The sequence below is a fragment of the Thermobia domestica genome, chromosome 11 (genome assembly GCF_964235325.1).
Source record: "Thermobia domestica chromosome 11, izTheDome1.hap1.1, whole genome shotgun sequence".
Taxonomy (NCBI): domain Eukaryota; kingdom Metazoa; phylum Arthropoda; class Insecta; order Zygentoma; family Lepismatidae; genus Thermobia; species Thermobia domestica.
Window position 1 is genome coordinate 52,375,489 of NC_137464.1, and position 22,567 is coordinate 52,398,055.

Here is a 22,567-nt window from a genome sequence, read left to right on the forward strand (position 1 = left end):
CTACAAAGCCGAGGTGTCTGTTTCTTGCATAGGCTACATAGTATGCAACCTGGAACACTTTTGAGCCATTTGGGTTGTCTAATTAAACGACTTTTGACATAATCTAAGTTTCCAACTTGTTTAAGATACATATTTTCAAAATTCTAAATATCCTACGGTCTTTTCTCTTCAGTTACCTAGAGATATGTTAATCCAATAGTGTGAATTTTGATAAAGGACCCCCTCCCAAAAAAATAAGGTTTATATAAAATATTTACATTATTTTACGTACGTAGATTGAATGAAAGAAGGTTAAAAAAATTGTGTAAATGTGTTCGGGAGGTAATTAATAATGAACTCCCTATTTTAAACCTCTTATAATTGAAAGCGTGTAGCATGGAGTTTTATTTAAATATTGATGTAGACACCATCATTCGCCACCAATTTCTGAAAACGCTTAGGAACCGTATCAACTGATTTCATCGGAAACTCTTCTGAGATAATGAAACATAATTTCTCAAATCCGCTCTTCAGGTTCTTTCAAAGTCATTGATTTGTTAGAGTAGATTTTCTTCCTTAACTAGCCACAATGAAATAAATTCGCAGAATGTTAAGTCAGGATTTCTGGCTGGCCACTCATGCTGGTTACGACGCCCGTCCATCTTTCAGGGAAATGACATTGAATCTTTCACAAACAACAATAACAAAATATGAAAGAGTACGAGCGCGATCTGGAACTTAATATAGATTTAATTCACATACGGATATACATATTGTCTTTTTTAAAATATTACAGTATATCAATAAATTTTAAATATTTTTAAATAAAGATTTACTTTTCAATCAGTATCAGTAGCGTGCTTTGGACAGGATACTCCACTGACATTGGCTTCACTTATGCAGCCGATCAAAAAGTACGGATTTCTCAAACTCAGAGGGACAATTGCTCCCCTTACCCCCCTAAATGACGCTACCAATCAGTAGATTAGTGTTTGTAGGTACTATATCTGAAGGTACTATATCCTGGTAACTAATTCTGTTGGAGGAGAGATAATGTGGTAACTAATTCTGTTGGAGGAGAGATAATGTGGTAACTAATTCTGTTGGAGGAGAGATAATGTGGTAACTAGTTCCCTTGGAGGAGAGATAATGTGGTAACTAGCTCTTTTGGAGGAGAGATGGTGTGGTATCCAGCTCTTTTGGAGAAGAAATAATGTGGTAACTAGCTCTCTTGGAGAAGAGATAATGTGGTAACTAGTTTTCTTGGAGGAGAGATAATGCGGTAACTAACTCTCTTGGAGGAGAGATAATATGGTAACTAGCTCTTTTGTAGGAGAGGTACTGTTGTAACTAGTTCTCTTGGAGGAGAGAAAATATGGTAACTAGCTCTCTTGGCGAAGAGATAATGTGGTAACTAAGCTCTTTTAAAGGAGAGATAATGTGGTTGGGGACAATTCACATCATGAGGTTTGGTCTTGCGTTATAATCTGTGTACCTGTCAACTGCAGCTGATCCAAGCCCAGCCTTTGTTTATAGACCTGAGTAATAGAAAGTCTCGTTCCTTTCAACCTCGGTCTTGTACAAAGGTGCATAAACTCAAACTCATAACTTATGGATTGCTAATTTGTAGCTACACTAATGGATGACAAAAATGCTTTCTTGAAGATTTAATTGGACTCGTTTATCATAGGAATCAAACCACGGACCTACTACATAAAATGAGAGTGGTCTTGATACTTGACTAAAAATGAGAGGAAAAGTAAGGACTCTCTCTGATTATTTTTCAGTTTTAAATGCGTTCAAACATAAATTGATAAATTCATGAATATGAGGATAGAACTCGACTTCATCCATCTTGATTTATGACTAATAATGCTGAAGAAAGTTCAACGGCATAAAGTTGAGATAATATAAGAATAAGTTTAGATAAGTTCCGGAGCTAACAGCTTATGTGAGACTGAAGTTCCAAGCAATTGCCTATTTTCAGGTGCCACGTAAGAAAATAGTTCTTTTATCGTCTTCACTTTATTCTCGCGTTCTGTATTACATTGTGCTGTAATATCCAGTTCTTGACAACAAAAGGAGCCATCGATAAACTGTCATTATGTTTACAATCTGCACTTCTTGTATATGTCCCGCCATTTTGATTATAATAATATTTAGTTTCATAACTTTATTGACAGTGGAATTACCTGAAACTATTTTACAGAATTTGACTGGTCTCAAGAATACAAAATGCTACCAATGCTTCAGATTTTAAATTACCACTCTACATTTGAAATTTGTTTGTCCAGTTTCCATTGCACGCTGTCTGTAAGTAATGTGTTCAAAAACCTATTTTTGATATACAGTATTTGCTGTATCTCGAGAAGTTAAAATGGACTTCAGATAAAGATTTTCAGCACCTTCAATTTTACCGGTCGTTTTCGATATTATAACTGGTTTATCTCTACCAATCGGTCTAGAACACTAAGACAAGAGAAGGAAGGAAGGGTTAGTATAAGTTTACCTTACATTCCTAAGTATTTTCTTTGAACATATATTTATCTACAGGTAAATAACAAATCTAAAATTATTCAAAGGGGAAAGGAGGTGGTTGAATGGGGGCTATTCTGACCTCGTTACCCTTTAGCTACGAGCCTGGTGGCAATATCCAAAATTTATTTTGCTGAAACTTTGACTGTTCTAAGTCAATTGAGTCATTTTTTTATTTATTGTAAATACACTGACCATCCAAAACATTATGACCATCTACCTAATATCTGGTATGTCCTATGTTCATTTTTGGCTAACATTACAGCAGCAATGCCGTTTGGCATGAAAGCAATGTGGGTTTGATATCTGACTGGAGACATGGCGTACCACATCTTCACATACAAGTCACTTAATTCCTGTAAGTTCTGTGATGAACTCAGCTCTGAATTTCAATGACATCCCAAAGATGTTTAATTGGCTTAAGATTGGGTGAGTCTGCCAGCTTCATTCCATTATACTTCTCGTACCATTGCAACATAACGTTGTCCTTGTGACAACGTTTCCTGCTCACAGATGTCATTGCGAGCTGAAAAATGACCGACTTAAATGGGTGAATATAAATGACAACGACTTGCCGATAGCTAAGAACCATCACGATGTTCTACATTAGTAATTCTGGGCAAATGATTGACCATGTGAAAGTTCCCCAAATAATAATAGACCCATCACCATTCCTACTCATCGTTTTTCTCATCGCCCTTCTCATCTCCTACTATGCACCCCTAGAGCAACTGTTTACTTACAAGACGGATTCTGACTCGGCTTTCGATATTAGAAAGGCATTATTTTAATACATCGGACTTTGAAACGTTATACCATTGCTTGGCGATCCAATGATGATGAGCACGTGCTTATTTCAGTCGTAATCTAGAATGTCGTATGTTTAACATTGGTATATGTGTGTGACGTCTGCTGCATAGGTCCGTAACTAAGAATGTAAGGTGAACTATTTGCTCAAACATACTCGTGATTTGTTTACCATTAGTCTCCAGTTAATTGTGTCACAGTTTGCACTCTATCCTGTTGATCAAATCTCGATATTCTATATTAACCGAAATCTTAAATGAAGTATAACCGCCCACATCTTTTGTTTGGTGCAAGTTTGACTGTCTCTTTTCTATATTTGGAAGACTTTAACCACAGCAGCTCGCGAACACTCGAAAATTCACGCTGTTTCCCAGTTGTCTAGCCATGATGGTCTGACCCCTATCAAACTCTCATATATTGTCGGCCTTGCCCATTCTACGCTTAAGCACACCACATTGGCTGATTGAGTGAGATCCCTATAAAAGTCTGATGAGCCCTTACTCTTACTTCAGCTCAACGACTTGATTCGAAAAGTAACGGGTGGTCATAATGTTTCCGCTGGTCAGTATATATATGTATGTATGTTTTTGATCCCTCGGTGGATAAGCCATATTTATAACTAAACAGATTTTCTGTAATTTTATCGTATTATTTCTAACACATTTTAGAGATTATACTAATAAATATGTTTTTTTCCTTTTTAACAGGGAGTTACATTACATCACAACGTTAGTACTGGTATTATCGTAAGTAACCAGAGTCTGGTGTTACAATCCGTAACGAGAGCAAACGCTGGTATCTACACGTGTGTTGGAAGCAACCTAGAAGGCGACGGTGAAAGTAACCCCGTTTACTTGGATGTGAAATGTAAGTATTAAAGAGTGAAATACAGCATTTCGGATTATTCTACCGTATCTGTTAACCTCATGTATAAATATTTTAGTTCATGTTGCTCCTTGCTCCTTTATCATTAAAGTGTATTCTAATAGAGGTAAGTTACCTGTCATTACCATCCTGCGTAATACGCACTGTCTATAACCAACAATTGTATAACAATTCACTTCTGATTGCATTCATCAGATTCAACATGTATCTAACTTTTGCACACCGGGTTGTCATTTAATTTTTTCATGTTTTCTATTAATTTTCTTCCTTTTTAATACGAACACGTCCGCATTATTATTGTATCTAAAATTTTGAAGCACTCTCGCTTGTATATTGGCGACATGCGCGCTTATGGTGCACTGACAGTCGCTTCGATTCCCAGTGGGAGAGAAGTGAAATTTGCACGGATTAGTGGATCGAATTCTATCTTAAACTGTAAGCCTATGTGTCATTCAGCTTCGGTAGTGGAAAAAGATTCTAGACTCTAACCAACAAGCCACAAGCTTGATACTAACTTTAGATGTTTTAAGAGCGTAAGACCACACATATTCCAGACTTCACAGAAAACACAAAATATTAACTACCATCCATAAAATATGTAGATTTAAATTCTAAATCGATATAAATTCCTTTATGGCTAAGCGTTACGCGAACACGTATTTGGCGTAGGAGACTCGGGTTCGATTCCCGGCGGGAGTTCATGTGGTTTTCATTCCACGTTAATCAGTAGATCCCGTCTCATATAGTCTCGTTGTTGAAAGGGAAGTTAAACTCAAAATCAACTCAAATCAATTTTAAATAGAGATGATACCTTTAAAATTAGATTGATTGATAATTCCAAACTGGTGTTGCTGTTTTACTGAAATTTAAGAGAAATATATTTGGTTAAACATAACTAGCAACGTAGCATCTAAAAGCGATATGGAGCATGCTTAATATGTTTGAAATTAATATTCTTATGTATTTTCTTTGAACATGTATTTATAATATTTGAAGAAACATAGTAGTTCAATTGGAAGGAAATTTAGTATTTACAATCAATTCTTACACGGACATTTCGACAATTTTGGTGTTAACTATACTTACGTCAACTTATCTGTCTTCTTCCTTGTTATTCGTAAGTTTTCTTATCTACTTTGAGTCTATACAAAAAGACAGAGTTGATTTTTTGAAACTCGCTAATGCACGCATGCTTTTATGAAGATTTTCTAAAATTATATTCTTGTTATAGATATATAAAGTGACTGACCTGCAACACCAAGTGAATATGAGTGATTTACTTGAAATCTCAAAATGAGTTACTTTTGCAAACCCACTAAATACGATTTAAAAATAAATATTTATTGGAAACTTTCTATTATAATGTTATTATAATATTATACTGCATGTTCATATGCAATGTTGTTATACAATAATGTTTTTGTTTGTTTTCAAATTTTCTCTCCTAACAAAAATAATATAATATTCTCTTAAACCTTCTAAAATATAGCAACATAGAGAATAACAAAACTTTTACCAGAGACGAAATGGCATAACAATCTGTAAAATATCTAATTTACAAATTTTATAAAGTAACAAAACAATTCCCTTATTAAGTTTGAAATTTTATAAGTAAATTAATAAAATCTGTTAAAAATTACATAAAAATACCAAATAAAGAAAAAAAGTAAAGTAAATCACTGAAACAAAATCCATGTAGTTAACGAAAACCACTTTTTAATTACATACTAAATACTATGATGGTCAATTCTGGAGCATTTCATTCCAAAAGATTATGTCCTTCAAAGAAGGATGGAATGAAAGTATACAATCTTTGAAAAGAACCGGGTTGACATAGGCGGAATCAAAACACTGATTCACTCAGCGCAATTGATGGACCCACTTCGTGGATTCTGCTGATGGAACCAGACAGGAGACAGGTTGACTAAGTTAGTGAATTTCAATAAATGAAATCGGACAGATACAATTTTTCATAACGAGTAGCTTGGCAGGGAACTGGAAGTATTAGTCAATTTCTACCCTTTTCAGTATTGATAGAATATTGAAAATGGTGACGGTATGTTCTCTCGAGACGCTAAATCGATTGCAAGGAACAGCTTGTCGTTATATATACTATCATTTCTATTCGATAGCGATAAACGTGGAAATCGGAAATGATATATTTAAGCAATTTCCGATTTGAATAAAGGATTAGCAGAGGAGATGGAACCTGTTGTTGGTACGCTGAATCTATTGCGAGATACCACTTCTCGATATCACTTATCGTTTTCGCTTTGGTACCTGTCAACAGACACAGACGGACGGACGGACAGACGAACGGACAGACGAACGGACAGACGGACGGACAGACGAACGGACAGACGGACGGACTTAGCCGTTCTTTAAGATTTCTGATACTTATACACAGCATAATAATAATAGATGTTTAGAACAAGAACTAGGGGAAACTACGGAAAACAAAGTAGATGAACTGTAATATTAGGTTAAACTTTAAGTAAGTACCTTTTGTCAATAAGGATTTGTTAAAATCGATTAAGTACGACATTTTGCAAAGTAGTGAAATTCATTATTTGTTCTACTAACGGATGATACGGCAGCTCAGTGGTAGAGTGCCTATCTCTTGTACGTGAGGTTCCTGGTTCGATCCCGGATAAAAAGTTTGTGATGAATAACATCGTGTCCATGAGTTTTCTCGAGGTACTCCTGTTTTCTCTCACTTTCTCATTCCACCAATTCTTCCATCATAATTCACTTTCCTTAATCATCTCCTCTATTTCCACAAGTGAAGATGTTATGCAACCCGAAAGAATAATATGAATTGCTGGTTACATAACATATCAGGCGTATATTCAATAAACTATACCCATTTCCTCATTTATTAGGATCACGTAGTGAGATATAATAACAACGTGATGTGATGTGATTTCAGTTTAGAGTCCCGTTTAGCATCGATGCTTTTTAAGACGTGTACCTACAGCTTAACGTGAAACTCGTTACACATCCTATCCACATAGGTACGAGAGAGGTCAGTGGGACTTACAAGATTGTTGTTAGTACGTTGATCCGCAGGATAACTCCTGAACGAAAACAAACTTTAATAAAAGAATTTTTTTTGCAATAGATTATTTCGGCAAATGGTGTAACAAAGTCAATCCACTAACATCTTAAGAGATAACGGGATAACAGTGACTCTAACGGTGGCTACCTATATTTCATTTCCCTCTTTAATGGAGACAATGCATTAACATCTTAACAGATAATATTATTTTAACGGTGACTATTTATAATTATCTCATATCTCTCTTTAATGGAGTCAATCCGTTAACGTCTTAACAGATAAAAATGACTTTAACGGTGACAATTTATAATTATCCCATATCCCTCTTTAATGGAGTCAATCCGTTAACGTCTTAACAGATAAAGATGAACTTTACGTTGACTATTTATAATTATCCAATATCCCTCTTTAATGGAGTCAATCCGTTAACATCTTAACAAATAAAGATGACATTAACGGTGACAATTTATAATTATCCCATATCCCTCTTTAATGGAGTCAATCCATTAACGTCTTAACGGATAACGATGACTTTAACCGTAGCTATCTATATCCCATATCCCTCTTTAATGGAGTCAACCCATTAACATCTTAATCGGTGAATTTAACGGTGGCTATCTGTATCTCGTATCCCATACATGTAACGAATTTTTTATTTTCCTTTTTCTTTCTTTTCTTTTTCTTTTCATTTTTTCCAATAGATGATCAAAACTATTATTAGTTCCGAAATGGAAAGAATGTCACGATCAAATTTATCCAACTGATCGAATTGTATGAGTGGAAGACTTTCTATAAAATTCCATCGATAATGAATTTAAATATTTTTCTTTTAGATATCGCTATTCTGCAAATTAATTATTTCTATTGAAAGCTCGGAGACAACGACTTCTATGTAGATGTTAAGAGGATTTTGAAAGTTCTTGATATCGTTTACAATTGCATCAAAATCTTAAAAACGAGACTCAAAATTTACTTTAAAAGAACTCAAAGCTTCAATCACACTGAGAAAAAACTGCATATGGCGTACGTAAAAACATATGTTACATTTGTAAATAGATGTTTTTGGACTTCACGTGCAGCAAACGTATAACTGAAAATGCATATTTTATAATACTTTCCGTATAAGTGTTACATATATACGTACTTTCCGTATGAATTAACATAGGCGGTCAGGATGTGATACACAAATGGACATATATAGCTGACAAACGTAACATACGTATATGTATATAATATACGGAAGACTGTTAAATGTCAGACATCCTGCAACGGCATGATGTAACATCTAAGAGCAGTGCGTATGTATAGATAAAGTATTATCCGTACTGATTTCTGTAATAAGCAAGATGATTCCTTATATTTGTACAATATACCACTGTCCGGATAACGATTTTTTTTAGTGTACAAAATCTACCGAAAATGGAGTCTCATTTGATGAAAGAATGTTTGGCATGTATTACAATGCGTAAAATATTTTCTTTTAAATTGGGATTGAAACAAAACAACTTGTCGAGAGGACTTACATGAGTGTATAAATCAGGCAGACGCTGTTTTCTTCTTGTAAGTTTAAGTTAAGGCATCCATATATTTAGTTAAATCGACTGTATACTTCGTCTATCCAAGCGTAATTGACGTTTTTTTATATAATTTTGCTGCTCCCTACAAGATGGCGATGGCGCTAAATGTGTTAATATCAACAGCTAGGTCTTGGGCCTTGGAACTTAGCGAATAACTCAGTGGGGTCTTTATTCTAAAGAGTTTAGAGACCCCTGGTGTAGAGTTTTGTAATGTGTATTGCGACAACAAATTAAGATTAGTAGCAAGGAGTCAGACTCTGACATTCAGTAGTTTCATGAAGCACGATTGGTTATCCGTATATTGCTATTTACAGATTTTATTAAGGAAACAGGGATTGTCCCGCTACAACCTTATTGGCGTTAGCCGTTCGATGCTTATCTATTTTAAAGAATTACGTAATAATTGGTAAAATCAGAATGTATGGGTGAAAACGAGAAATCACAAGAAAAACCCAGGGAAGATGATGTTATCCGCCATAAATTGACTTTATTTTGAGTTGAATTGGGACGCCTCGCATCAGAAATGAGCGATTTACTAGTGAACCACCAAGCTTTCAAAACTATGTTGTATTCTTCAAGCTAAACTCCTTGTCCAAGATACATTATATACCTATAATTCCGAATTCTGATAAAAAAAAAAACCTTGGCCATCTCTCAGAAACAAAGAGATTTCAACTTTACATTTGTTAATGAAAAAATATCAAATAGCCCTATATTTTGATGTCATATTGTTCCTACTAAAGAGACAGACAAGATCTGAAGAATAACCAATAGAACAAAAATCTCAGCAGACCACTTTACTGCTTACAGTAATAAAAATGTCCTTAACGCATTTACTTGTCAAAGTTATCGCATGGAGAAACAAATTCGTTTCCTTGCCTTTTTAAAACATGTTATCTTGGGTCAAAAATGTGCGGGCGAGATCTTGAGTCATATTTTGGGAGGTTATACGCTGAAACTAAAGTGGACAAAGCTTAAAAATGAAACAGCTAAATCATAAAAGATTCTTTTTTTTTCGAGACCAAAAAGAATTTTATTTTTAAGAAAAAGGAAGGAAAATAACTAAGAGGATGAAGGCGTAGAAAGAGATTTCAAAGCAAAATTTAAGAGATGGAGGTAGTAGAGAAAAAGGACTTACTTTTATGAGTCTAACTCATAAATTTTCAGCTTTATCTTCTCTCTCTCTCTCTCTCTCTCTCTCTCTCTCTCTCTCTCTCGCTCTTTCCATCAGAGCTGTTAAAAACTGTAGCATTGTACTTTTGTTTCGAGAGACACGAAAAGTAGATCGCAACGAAGACAGAAGTCAAAGTGAAAAGTACAAAAGAGAGGAAAGGAAAATTATAGTGTACATATAAGAAGAAAGCGGAGTGAAGAGAAGAAATTTGTTAGAAATAAATGGGTGAAAATGAAATATGAAATACGGTCCGTATAGGAAAAGAGAAAAACGTTTTATGAATCTGTTAGAAGAAAAATAAAACAAAAAGAGACAGAAAAAAAGTACTTTTAGATTTTTGTACTTTACTGGGATGCTATTTCTGGGAAGGAAATTATTTCGGTTTTGGAAGACACAGTATTTATGAATGAAATCACAGTATACAAAGCATGTTCTAAAAACTCGAAATCCATATATCATTCAGAGACTATATATATGCTCTGAGAAAAGTCCGTTATCCTTACAGCAGTATACTGTACGAATATACGGGATCCATATGTTGACTACGGAAATTTGTACAAAGCATATGTTATTCATATGCTACATACGTACTGCCTTTTTACCGCGTAGATGTTACATTATACCGATGCAGGATGTCTGACATTTAACAGTCTTTCGTCTATTACATACGTATACGTATGTTACATACGATTGTTATACGTTATATACTAAGGATTTTATAAAATAGACGATCTGCTCTTACAACAAAATCTTGAAGCCATACGTCACAGTTCCGCCACTCCTACTCTGCCCACTCTGCCCAATAGGATCGCAATGTTTTGAGCCAACAATTATGGCGGAAACGAAAGTAGCCAATCAGACGATGGCGAAAACGAGAGTAGCCAATCAGACGTGCCGAGGCTCGGTTGTTTTTTTGGCTTCATTTATTTTATAGGCTGAAGATACATATGGGCAGATCCTTTATTTTATAAGATCCTTGTTATATACATCTATCTGTATGTGAGATCCTAACCGTTTACATACAGTTCTTTCGTTCGTATGGAGAATACGTATAGATGGAACACTTATACGAAAGTATTATACATAAAACGTACGTTTTTAGTTATACGTTGCCGAATAATGTTACATGTAGCCGTACGTTAAGTCCTAAAACTGCAGAATTAACGCATGGAACTTACGTTGTTACGTCTACCTGGAACGTTCATGAAAAAAAAAAAAGAGACAGAGAGAGAGATTCGTAGTAGCCAGATTAGCACAACAAATGAATTATTTTTTCCGATATAACACTTGAATGTTTAAAAAACAAGAAACTACTAAATGTGTCCCTTCTTTAACGATGCCTGGAATTATTGTCAAGTCAATAAGGAAGAAACCCTCCTTGAGAATGAGGAGTTAAGTTTTAAAAAAATAAAAAAAAATATCTTGTTTTTTCTCGGAGAAACAATAGTTCGATAATACTGAAATTTTAAAATCAGTTATCTATTCTATCCACAACCAAATATGAACTCTTTATTGCTTGCAACAAAATATATTTTAAGAATTCCATTGATTGTGTACTTGTTTAAGCATATACTTATCTAATTGTACAAATATTTTGAAGTTGTGCTACAATTAAAAGTAACACAATTTATACTATACCAGTAAACCCTCCCACATGTTGCTGTAGCCAATATTTCATGTTCCTCCTTCTGTATCTGAGCTCAACGTCTCACATCAAATTTGAATACCCCAGTACAGGAACCTTAGTAAACACACCTCACTCTTTTTCATTCTCTATTAGGTCAAATATCAAAAAATGCTGAGAAACTTGTTTAATTGTTTTAAGGGAATACGTGTTGAGTTGTTTTTTAAAATGAAAACAGTAAATACCAAGTTTCATTTCTGTAAACCTAAGGTATTGCAAAACATGGTCATCTAAGTGAACTGCGATGCACCCTTTTTATTTCCTTCTGGGTCAAATATCAATGAATGATAAAACACATATTTAATTACTTTAAAAATGAAAGATTTCTGAAAACTTAAAGAATTCCAAAATATGTACATCTTCGTGTGCATCACCTGAAACTCTTTTCCTTTCCTTTCCAAGATAACTATCAAAAAATCGCTGGAATATATGTCTAGTTATTTTAAATGACAAAGTCTAAAGATACAAGTATATTTCTTCTACAATGAAACAAAATTTTTCTTTAGTGCTACCTTACGTCAGAAATCCTACGAACTGTCTAAATTTCCAGTTTCTATCTGAACCAGATAGATCCAGTCAAATATCAGTCAGTTAGTTAGTTAGGGTACATTCTTTTTTAACATAGAGAGATTGTATTTGTAAAAAGCACTGCAACCAAACAATTTGCATTCTTTTTCGTATCACAAACTCGAATTTTCCATAATTCGAGTTATTCGCAGCTCCTTCCAATTCGAGTAAATCATACTTTAATGTTAATATTTTTTTCTTAAAATAAACAGCATAAGATCGTGAATCATACACATACCCTACCATTCATCAATATATATATATATATATATATATATATATATATATATATATATATATATATATATATATATATAAAACTTTATATAGCTATACATTTTTGAAACATTTAAAAAGAAATTGAGTGACCAACTGTATTTTGAATTCTTGTTGGATGTGTTTAAGCAGTTGTAGCAGAATACCTCTTCGTGTTGTATGTTCTTACATCAAAATGTGTTGGGTAGGTAAACGACCTCCACGTAACATCGTGTACACAGATGGAGACCTTCATACTCATATATACATTTCTCCCGAGGGAAATCAAGGGAGATGAACTTTGTGGCGATGCAACACGTTCTTCTCCATTCTGTTTTAAAGTGTTACGTATTGAAATAGCAAATAGAGGGAATCGTCAAATAAAATATACATGTTCATATTTCCAAAATGCGTAACAGAATATGTGTTATTTCTCTACGTATTTCTACGTACATATGCATATATACAATGCGTACTTGTTAGGAGTGATATCATTCATGTTATGTGTTGCGTTCACATGCAAATTACATGAAAATCCCAACATCAGCAATAACAACAATGCATTGCCTTCCACGTGGAGACATATATTTGTTGAATTTCTGGAAGGAAACTTGTATTATATCCCTATTTCCTTTAAAAGATACTTCCTGTACGATCCTATGATAACTCAAAAAAAAAAAAAACTAAAGAAAAGAAGAGAAAAGAAAAGATTTGAATCCTAATTAGAAGCGCACCCACGATAGGGTTCACCGGATCCGGACTCTTCCAAAAAGAAATTCTCAACTTACCATACATTTGTACACTTTCTCAAAAAAACCTAAATTTGTTTAACAGGGAAATGATTGACGTAGCATGAAAATTTGACCTCACACTTTATCTGTGCTCTTTTTTCTTGAGGGTCGCGATGGCTCAGTGGTAGAGCGTTCACCTCTGGGGTATGAGGTCCCTGGTTCGTTCCTACCTCAAGCCAAGCGAGCTTTGTGGTGGACAAACTCCTTGTGCGTGGGTTTCCTCAGGTTTCCTCCTATTTTCTTCATTCTACTATTTTCATTCTTTTCTCATCATCACCGTCTCCTTCACCTCCCCGGCATAAGCGTGGAATGTAAAACTCGAAGGTTTTTTTTTGTGTGTGTGTGTGTGGAAAAGAAAACGATCTACTTCTATGCTTGTTTCTGAAAACATAGAAGGAAGTATTTTACAATTACTTACCGTCTTTCCAGATGTAGAATATTACCCGTTCAATACTACATAGACTTAGTGGCTTGTACAGTGTGTCCCAAAAGAAATGCAACCTAAACTTTGATTGAGAACATTTTTTGAAGTAAGAATGATAGAGACATATTTTTTGTGATACAAGTTAGCGTTGTATATGGAGATATTTTGAGAATAAAACTTGAGACAAATCAAAACGTTGAATTTTAGTATTTGTTTAAACGACCAGAAGTGTAATTTTAAAAAATGCAAATTGTTTGTAATGAACTTCGAGGAACAGAAAAATAATTAATCGCAGTTATTCTTAAGTACAACAACATATATTTAGTACATCAACATTTATCGGATGGGACAAAAACTACATGTCGTTTCGTAGCGTTGACAGTTATAAAGACTATTCTTTTACATATTCAGAAAAAAAACACATTTTTAAAAAATAATAGCACATTCTGGCAATAATATTCCAGCAAAAATACTACCACAGGTGTACCTTATCCTCGGACGTGTTAGATACTATTGGAACTTCCCCCGAAGCGAAAAAGCCTAATTCTAATTCATTAGATTTATGTTTTTCTTTTCTTTCTGCACATTGTTCTAACGTTCCTTAGTTTATTCCCGTTTTTTCTAAAGATATGTAATATTATTGACTTAATTTCTTAACTCTTAATGTCTGTATGAGACAACACCTTCACAATACCGATCTTATTATGCTAATATAAAGCTAAAATCGCTGGCTTAAGAGAATGAGTAAATTTCTGAAATCCCACCAATTTTTCTTCAACGTCATCATAGGTATTCTGTCATTATTGGCAGGTCATTTGCTGCAGCTGAGAAGCTTCCATGCTCCACAGTTTTCCTCTGATTTCTTCACCTTAATAACTTATGATTTTTCTGTTTTGGTATCGTCCATTAATTGTAGTCTCCTTTGCCCCTTTTCCTCTCTTTTCTGCCACCATATTCTTTAGCACGTCATTCATGATACAGTTAATTCTTATCCAATGTACCAACAAGTTTCTCTTCCTTTTCTTAATAATATGTAAAATTTTTCTTTTCTCCCCTATCATTTCTAACACCCTCTCTTTCGTATTCCGCTCGACCTAGCTAATCTTCTCCATCCTTCTCCATATTCACATTTCGAAAACTTCCAGTCGTATCTCATCATTTTTGCGTGATATTGAAATTTCTTTTAGGGGATTGAAAGTTCAATATTTGGAAAAAGAAAGTATTGTAGTCCATATCAAGTACATCACAATCCATAATACATATTAGAAAAGGTCTTCCCATTTGCAGAATAATCGTTATCCTTGATCTTAGCTAAGTAAACACTGCATTTACTTATCGTTCAACATGTTAAAGTTTACCATCAAATTAAACGTTCAAAAATTTTATTTAACACATTTTGTCCTAGGGATACTCGTAATGTCTATATGAGACGAGACAAGACTTTATACAATTTCAGTCTGGTCTAGATGCTCTCGAAATAAATTGTGTGCAATTAAAAATATACAGGTGAATATCATCTTGCAGCCTATTGTTTCCTCTTTTATTTTTCACTTCATTTTTGGCTGGAAAATTACTGTAGGCTGTGTACATCTTCGTAGCTAAGTAGCTAATGTTCGTCCTTTCTAGCAAAATAAACTATTTTAAATACTGTATGAAAGATGCATTAATATGTAACTGTTGGGTGAAAAGAAACACGTTAACCAGAGAAGATTGATTATTAGCATACCATATGTAACTATTTTCTACAATCCGTTAAAATGCTAATGATTTTGCGAAATCACATGTATATCCTTGATAAAATGAGCTCCGATGGCTTAGCCGGTAATACATCCCCTGTGCACTAACAGCAGCTTGGTTTCGATCCTTGGTTAAGAGGGGGTATTCTCCTGGTTTACCGTGGCTCAAGTGTGACTTAGGAATACACCAAATCTCTGTGAAATAGATACCTGTCGAAAATCAATGGTAAACGCATTGAAGTGTGGTCCTGAGTACATCAGCTCTGTCGATACCATGATTATGGAAGTATACTGCAGTACTGCCTTGGGATCTGACTCAAATGGAGAGCATATGGTTACGAAATTTTGTGCTTCGTGTTTCTGTTGTGAAATACAGTAACTAAGTTAAAGATAAGCATGAGAAGTGCTTTTTCTTATTTCATGGATGAATAAAAATGCGTTTAACAATTAAGCAATACTAATTTCAGTTTCTTTAAAATATTTAATTTGGCAGAAATTAAGTTCCTTTTTAAAATTCCACAAGCACAGAAATACATTTGAATTACACGGAAAATTTGCATCCTACTTAAAAATGTTACGAAATAGGGCTGCCAGGAAACAGAGACGATCAATCTTTTAAAATTACAACGTTTTTAAAATTTGTCTTGAATTGTGAGGAAAGTTATATTAAGATTGATTTTTTTTGACAAAAGTAGATTTCGGAATGCATTAGTAACATGATCTTCAAGTAATTAAAATGACTGGAAGGAAAATAAAATATAGGGTATAAAATCCAAATCAAAATTGGTATATACCAAGATATTAGGAATGACACTTGCTAAATCCCGTTATTCCGTGTATACGTACAATGATTATGGTTCTTCACGGGTAATTGTTCCATCTCTTATGTGTAACGCAAAAGTACACAAATTCTGAGTAAAGATAACCTGCCCATACCATAGTTTTCCCTGCACCGGTCATTTTCGAGGGATCTGTCCAAGCGGGGTTGTCACGGGACCAATAGCGCATGTTTTGCCTATTGACCTCACCATTTACGTAGAAATGGGTTTGATCCGAAAAAAGTATCTGCATAGCGAACTGCGGATTTACCCTCAATTGTTCAATAGCCCACTCACAGAACTGGACGCGACGATCGGGATCGTCCTCCGACAAATGTTGCTGCAATTGCATCTTATATGGATGCCACTTATACCTTTTGAGCACTCTGTGCACTGAACTGTGACTCATGGCACACTGCATTGCTAAACGACGTGTGCTTCGCTGCGGCGACTTCGAGAAGGTGGCCAGCACGGCAGTAGCTGTTTCTTCGTCCGTGGCTGTCCTTGGCCGTGCACTATGGATTCTATCCACAACTGTTCCCGTTTCCTCGAATTTGGTCAATAACCGTGCCACTGCAACATGCGGTACAGGTGCTCGTTGTGGATGACGCGCATTGAAATCAGCAGCCTCTGCGCGGGCACTTTTCCCGCCCCATATTTTGATGATCTGGATGCGTTCGTCCATCGTTAACGGCATAATTCACAACCTACAACACAAAATAAACGCAGTCAAATTCACAAATTCAATTGTGAATAACTGTTTACCACGTAAAAATAAATAAATTTTGACTTTAGATTCGGTTTTCTGGTAAACTTCTAGCCTATAGTCATGTATCACATGACCCACGTAGCATTTGTAATAAAAAAAGTTAAATTCAAGATGGCGGAACCAATATGGCGGCCGTCCGCGTACCCTACGCCAGAAAGTGTCCTCCTAACCCTCAAGTTCACCTACCGCATCAAATTTCCCTGAAAGTACATCCATTTGGATTTTAATAGGGGTGGTAAGGGACTTTTGAGACACCCTCTATATATGTTGCGTCTATTTGGTTTTGTCTTTGTCACTTTTTTATTTTTTTCTAACTCCTATATACACACAATTATTTTGGTTGCATCCTTTAGGTGCAATGACTTCAATCCTTCCGACATTTTGCGCTCCAGACTTTGTCAATTCCGTTCTATTCTTATATTTTTTTTGCTAATCCTAAATATGCTGAAGAATAAGAAAAAAACTTTAGTTTAGCGTCTATGGTCTTTAGGCTAAACAAAACGGATAACTAATGATTCTGAAAGCATTGAAAGGTTAGTGGAATGAGTATATGGGAGTAGAAGGCAAAATCTCGATGCTAAATATATTGTCCACCACAAACTTACATAGCACTGGGATCGAACCACGAACCTTTCGTACCGGAGATACGCGCACTACTCTTACCACTTTTTTGTACTCTATAAAACTGATCTACCGAACGTCTATCAGTTTCTTAAAAAATATTTTTAACTTTAAAGTTCTACCAAATTCAACAGGGGCAAGAACATAGAACATCGCGCTTCACTGGAAATCTTAAGATTTCACTTCACGATTATCTACTAAACGCCTCAAATTGCTCAATTACATTACAGTAACTACTACTGACAATGAGTCATTTTTGTTTTTCTTTCTTTTATAACACTCTAACTTGCCGAACGTAGTTCAATTAGTTTTGTTTGTTTGCATTACATTTGTAATCCTGAAATGGTTTATTTGAACAAATTTTTACAAGTACACGAACACAAAAATATTCTGGACAGCTGCTGACGCACATGCTCTTTAGTGTGACTAGAAGTTTCTGCGTTTATATCCCAGGCGTGTTGAAATAAGTAAAGTATTAAGTAACGTTCTTTAGAACACCGTAGAAATCAACACGAACAGGTAAATTAAAAACTTAAGTTGTAAAGCACTTATCTCTGATACAAGCGATCCTTGGTTCTACCCCATGTCATGTAAATTTGTGGTGAACAAAACCCCATATCTGTGAATTTTTCAGGGTTCTCCATATCTTCACACATTATTATTTTTACCAGTTACTTTCTAATAATTTAATTGCATTAATGATCGATCTCCTTTATCCTAAAGTGTGGAGTCTCAACCTGGAGGTAGGTATCCCTGAAGAGATCGTGAGAGAAATACTTGGGGATCGCGAAGAGAGATGAAGATGTAAATGAGGTCAGGATCTAGTAATACCAAAGTTGTAATCCGTGACAAATACAGCTGCGACATGGCCAATAAATTTTATACAATTTTTGGTAACATAGGAAGCAAGTACTGTTTTATAGTAATTTTTACATGCAGGGTTCAGATGTGAATCAGAAAAACATCCAATATGTACGGTTTTATTGTTACGTTAATCTGTATATTTCTCATTACTATATAATTTATGTGTAGATTTGACCTGTTACCATTCAGTAATGTTACTACATTGCTTTCTTCGATCTCTACATCTTGAGTTTATAAAGTGATAATATACAGCAATAATTATAATTTTATATATAGTTTATAAATACAATATAATTAGAACATAGGGGAAATTACAAATGAAATAACAATAGAAATCTGAACGTCTTTTTGAAATTTTATTTCTTTCTTTTTTGTGTGGTATAAGGTCTTCTTTCTGTAGAAAGTAGAAATAATCTCCCATAATACAGATCCCTTAAAGATCCATACTTAATACGGCAAATTCTGTGGACAAGTAAATAACAGAGAATTTTTTTCATTATTACGTGTATACTTTAATATCATTAATTTTTACCTATACTTGTATATTGACGATTGTATATAGTACATGAAAATCAGCAAACAATATGCATATTTCCCAAATCAGAAAGTATAGGATTTGATTTCACACATTGGAAGTTATGTTTGAATTCTCTTATTTATTTTCCTATTACAATAATAAAGTATTACATGTACGTACTTGCCTTAAGATATATCTATAATCAAATTTTCTTTCTTTCTTTTTATAATTTGTGATACCACACAAGCTTCTACTTATTCTCAACATAGAATATTCTTCTGTTTACTGAAGATATATGTGCTTAGAATAAGAAAATGTAAATATTGGGGTGAAATGTATGGTGATGACCCAACGTAAATATGATATATACGGTATGCATGTGAGAAGAGAAGAGTTGTACCACAACATACACAATGTCGAATTTCTTAGTTTACATCTTTCGAGTTCATGGCATTCCATGAATTATACATGGACGCTGTTTGGCCAGGATCCTGCATTCTGATCATCACTCACAGCAGATATGAAAGATATGGAAGAAGATGGGGTGAAAAAATTGCATGAGGAAGGGGGTAGCAGTTAAAAAGCTTGGTGAAGGTGTTTCTTTTCAACACTATCCAATATATTACCTAACTTTTTTATTTCTTCGTCGTTATCGCCAGACTTCATTAATTCTTCTTTCTCTTTCTTTTTCCGTAGACATTCCTGTATGTAAATCAATTCAGCAGAAGGTATATGGCGTGGCGAGGCAAGAAGATGCCAAAATCTTATGCGAGCTTGAAGCGAACCCCCAGGACATTTTGTTCAAATGGACTTTCAATAATACGTCAGAAAGCTTTGACATACAGCAGGCTCGAATTACTATGGATCGAACACGAAGTGTGGCTACCTACACACCAATGACTGAGTTGGATTATGGAACTTTACTTTGTTGGGGGCGTAATGAGTTAGGGATACAAAAGCATCCGTGCGTGTTTCATATTATACCTGCAGGTAAGTTTGTAAGCATCTGAATTAATAAGTTTTCTCCTTTGTGTAAGCATGGAATTTATTTGATGCTTCATTTATTTGAAAACTTTTATCATTTGTAACGAGTTATATTTACAGAAGATACCTTTTAATGGCTTTGTGAATTTCCTTGAAATGTCTCTAACTAATCAAATATATATATACGTACAAGTACTCTTTCCTCCAATTAAGGAAATTGTAAGTCATGAGATTAATAACCACAGTTCTTTCTCAGGTATTTGAATAGCTTTTTTGTTGATGAAGTCTTAGATCAAAGAAATCTTAATTGTCTTCATATACAGAACAACTAATATTTCAAAACTTTTCAGTCATAAGTTAAACGTAAGATCAAGAGAGTATGGTGATTAACTTACAGGCTAACAATTGCCCTTTCATATTATATTCCTCTTTTCTTCGTCTATTAAAGCAATTTCAAGTTGATGCATCTTTTTCAACAAATAGTTCTGGATAGTATAGCTCATGATGAAACAATGAATGTTTGAAACGAATAATAATAATAATAATAATAATAATAATAATAATAATAATAATAATAATAATAATAATAATAATAATAATAATAATGCAATATGCGATCATATAGTATAATATATACATGTACGTATAACTCTATCCATCTTGACTCTGGAATTATAACTTAAATAATTAATATTTTTTTGACCAGAGTTTGTACTTCTTTATTAAAATTAAAATAAGTTGTAACATTTTCAATAACCTATCGTTATCTTCATCAGACGTTAATTGGCATATATATGTTCATATTAAAGTAGGTAACTAAAACAGCATATGTTATTGATATACAATTTTAATTATAACAATGAATTATTAAACAAAACCGAAATGAAGTAGTTACACTGAGCTTGCATTCATATAAATTACAATTTAAATATATAATTATAACATCAAAAGAAAAACTATTGTCCAGGGACTAATATATATAAAACTATTCTTATTAGAGTATAAACACCTCATCCAGTTCCTTTCCAGGTGGTAAAGTGAAAAGGACCAACGAGACGTTACCACGCTAGATAGAAACTGACATGCGCTGTATTTGATAAGATGTGGAGCGAACTTCGCCGGAAACACAAGAAATGCGACTTCCTACCTGTCTAATAAATTCAAGACTTTTTGTACCCCAAACACCACTAGTTTCAATAGCGATTGGAGTGAAAACAAATCTTTCGAAAAGGTTGTTGTATTTTCTTTGCTTTTCAGCTTCTCTGCGATTAGCAACAGCTCCAGCATTCAATACTGACAGAGGGAGACTTGAATGAGCGTATGTATCAGCGCATGCGAAGTCCCACAATAAACATTTACCTCTCATCCATGGAACCAGTTTCATCCCATCCGGTCGCTTTCCATCCGAACGACAGCAACAAGAAGGTTCCCGTATTGAAGGAATTCCAGCTGTGTTAAGGGCTCGTAGTATTACATCATTAACGGAGGAGTGACAAGCAAATCTACCAGCGCTCTTCATGCATGAAAAGCCATGCAGGCTACGTTGGTTAACCTCATCTCCACAAGCTGGACAGTGATGAGGCTTACAAACAGCTAAACCTAAACGTAAGGCAACAGCAATTCGAAAGCTTTCATTTGACAAATGAAGGCCTAAAGGCGGAGAAGGTATCGCCATCAACCCTGCACCCACTTCGGAAGATGAGGCAGCAAGGAGCCTGGCTTTATCTTCCGGAACCACAACAGATTGTAACAGATGATTATGTAATTGAGATGCAACTGGTGTATACCAAGATGACTGATAACACTTTTTGCTAATTTCTGGGAGGTTTGTATCTGCTAAGCTTGTCCACTTATTAGAGCCTTCCTGAACTGAACCATCTGGGTCCAAACAATAACCCTGTGAAAGGAGAGCTTCGATTAAACGCAGAGATCCGTGGTATGATGCTAAGAATGTAGAAATCGCCATATCCACAGCTCGTCGAATACCAAGACCGTCCAAGCCAACAGGTAAACATGTTTGCATCCAAGAGTCGCCATTTAAGGAGTAGTTCAGAATTGATTCAAGGCCAGTTTTCAGGACAGTATCATATTTTTCCAGCAAAGAACTCTCATATGTAACAATAAGGTATTGTTGTATTTTACTGTTTTATTTTTTAATATAACTCTTTTTATTATATATATTATTATTGTTACACATTAAAAATTTGAAATTGTATAAAAAGTAACAAATATTCGTATATCAACAATTTAGTATTTTGATGTTTGGATTACCCACATTAATATGAATATATATGCCAATAAACGTCTGATGAAGATAACATTGTTATTGAAACGGGTACCACTTATTTTTATTTTAATAAAGAAGTACGTACTCTGGTCAGAGAAATATTAATTATTTAACTGTACGTATATATATTTACTAGCGAAGATAAAGCAATTATAGTTTACCTCATAATGAAATTGTTCCTGTGAGCGCTAGGGCAATTAATTTTCTGTAAACGATCTGTAATCATACATACATT

At 34.5% G+C, this 22,567-nt stretch overlaps 1 protein-coding gene across 2 annotated transcripts in view; it reads left to right on the top strand.

Annotated features, from left to right (window-relative positions):
* The window catches only part of LOC145664069 (nephrin-like), a 727,167-nt gene that overhangs the window by 646,494 nt on the left and 58,106 nt on the right, over positions 1-22,567 (top strand). For both annotated transcript variants that reach the window (XM_081730409.1, XM_081730410.1), the window contains exons 9-10: positions 4,029-4,188; positions 19,758-20,051. In XM_081730409.1, coding sequence (XP_081586535.1) covers positions 4,029-4,188; positions 19,758-20,051 — 454 coding nt within the window. The remainder of the gene's footprint in view (positions 1-4,028; positions 4,189-19,757; positions 20,052-22,567) is intronic.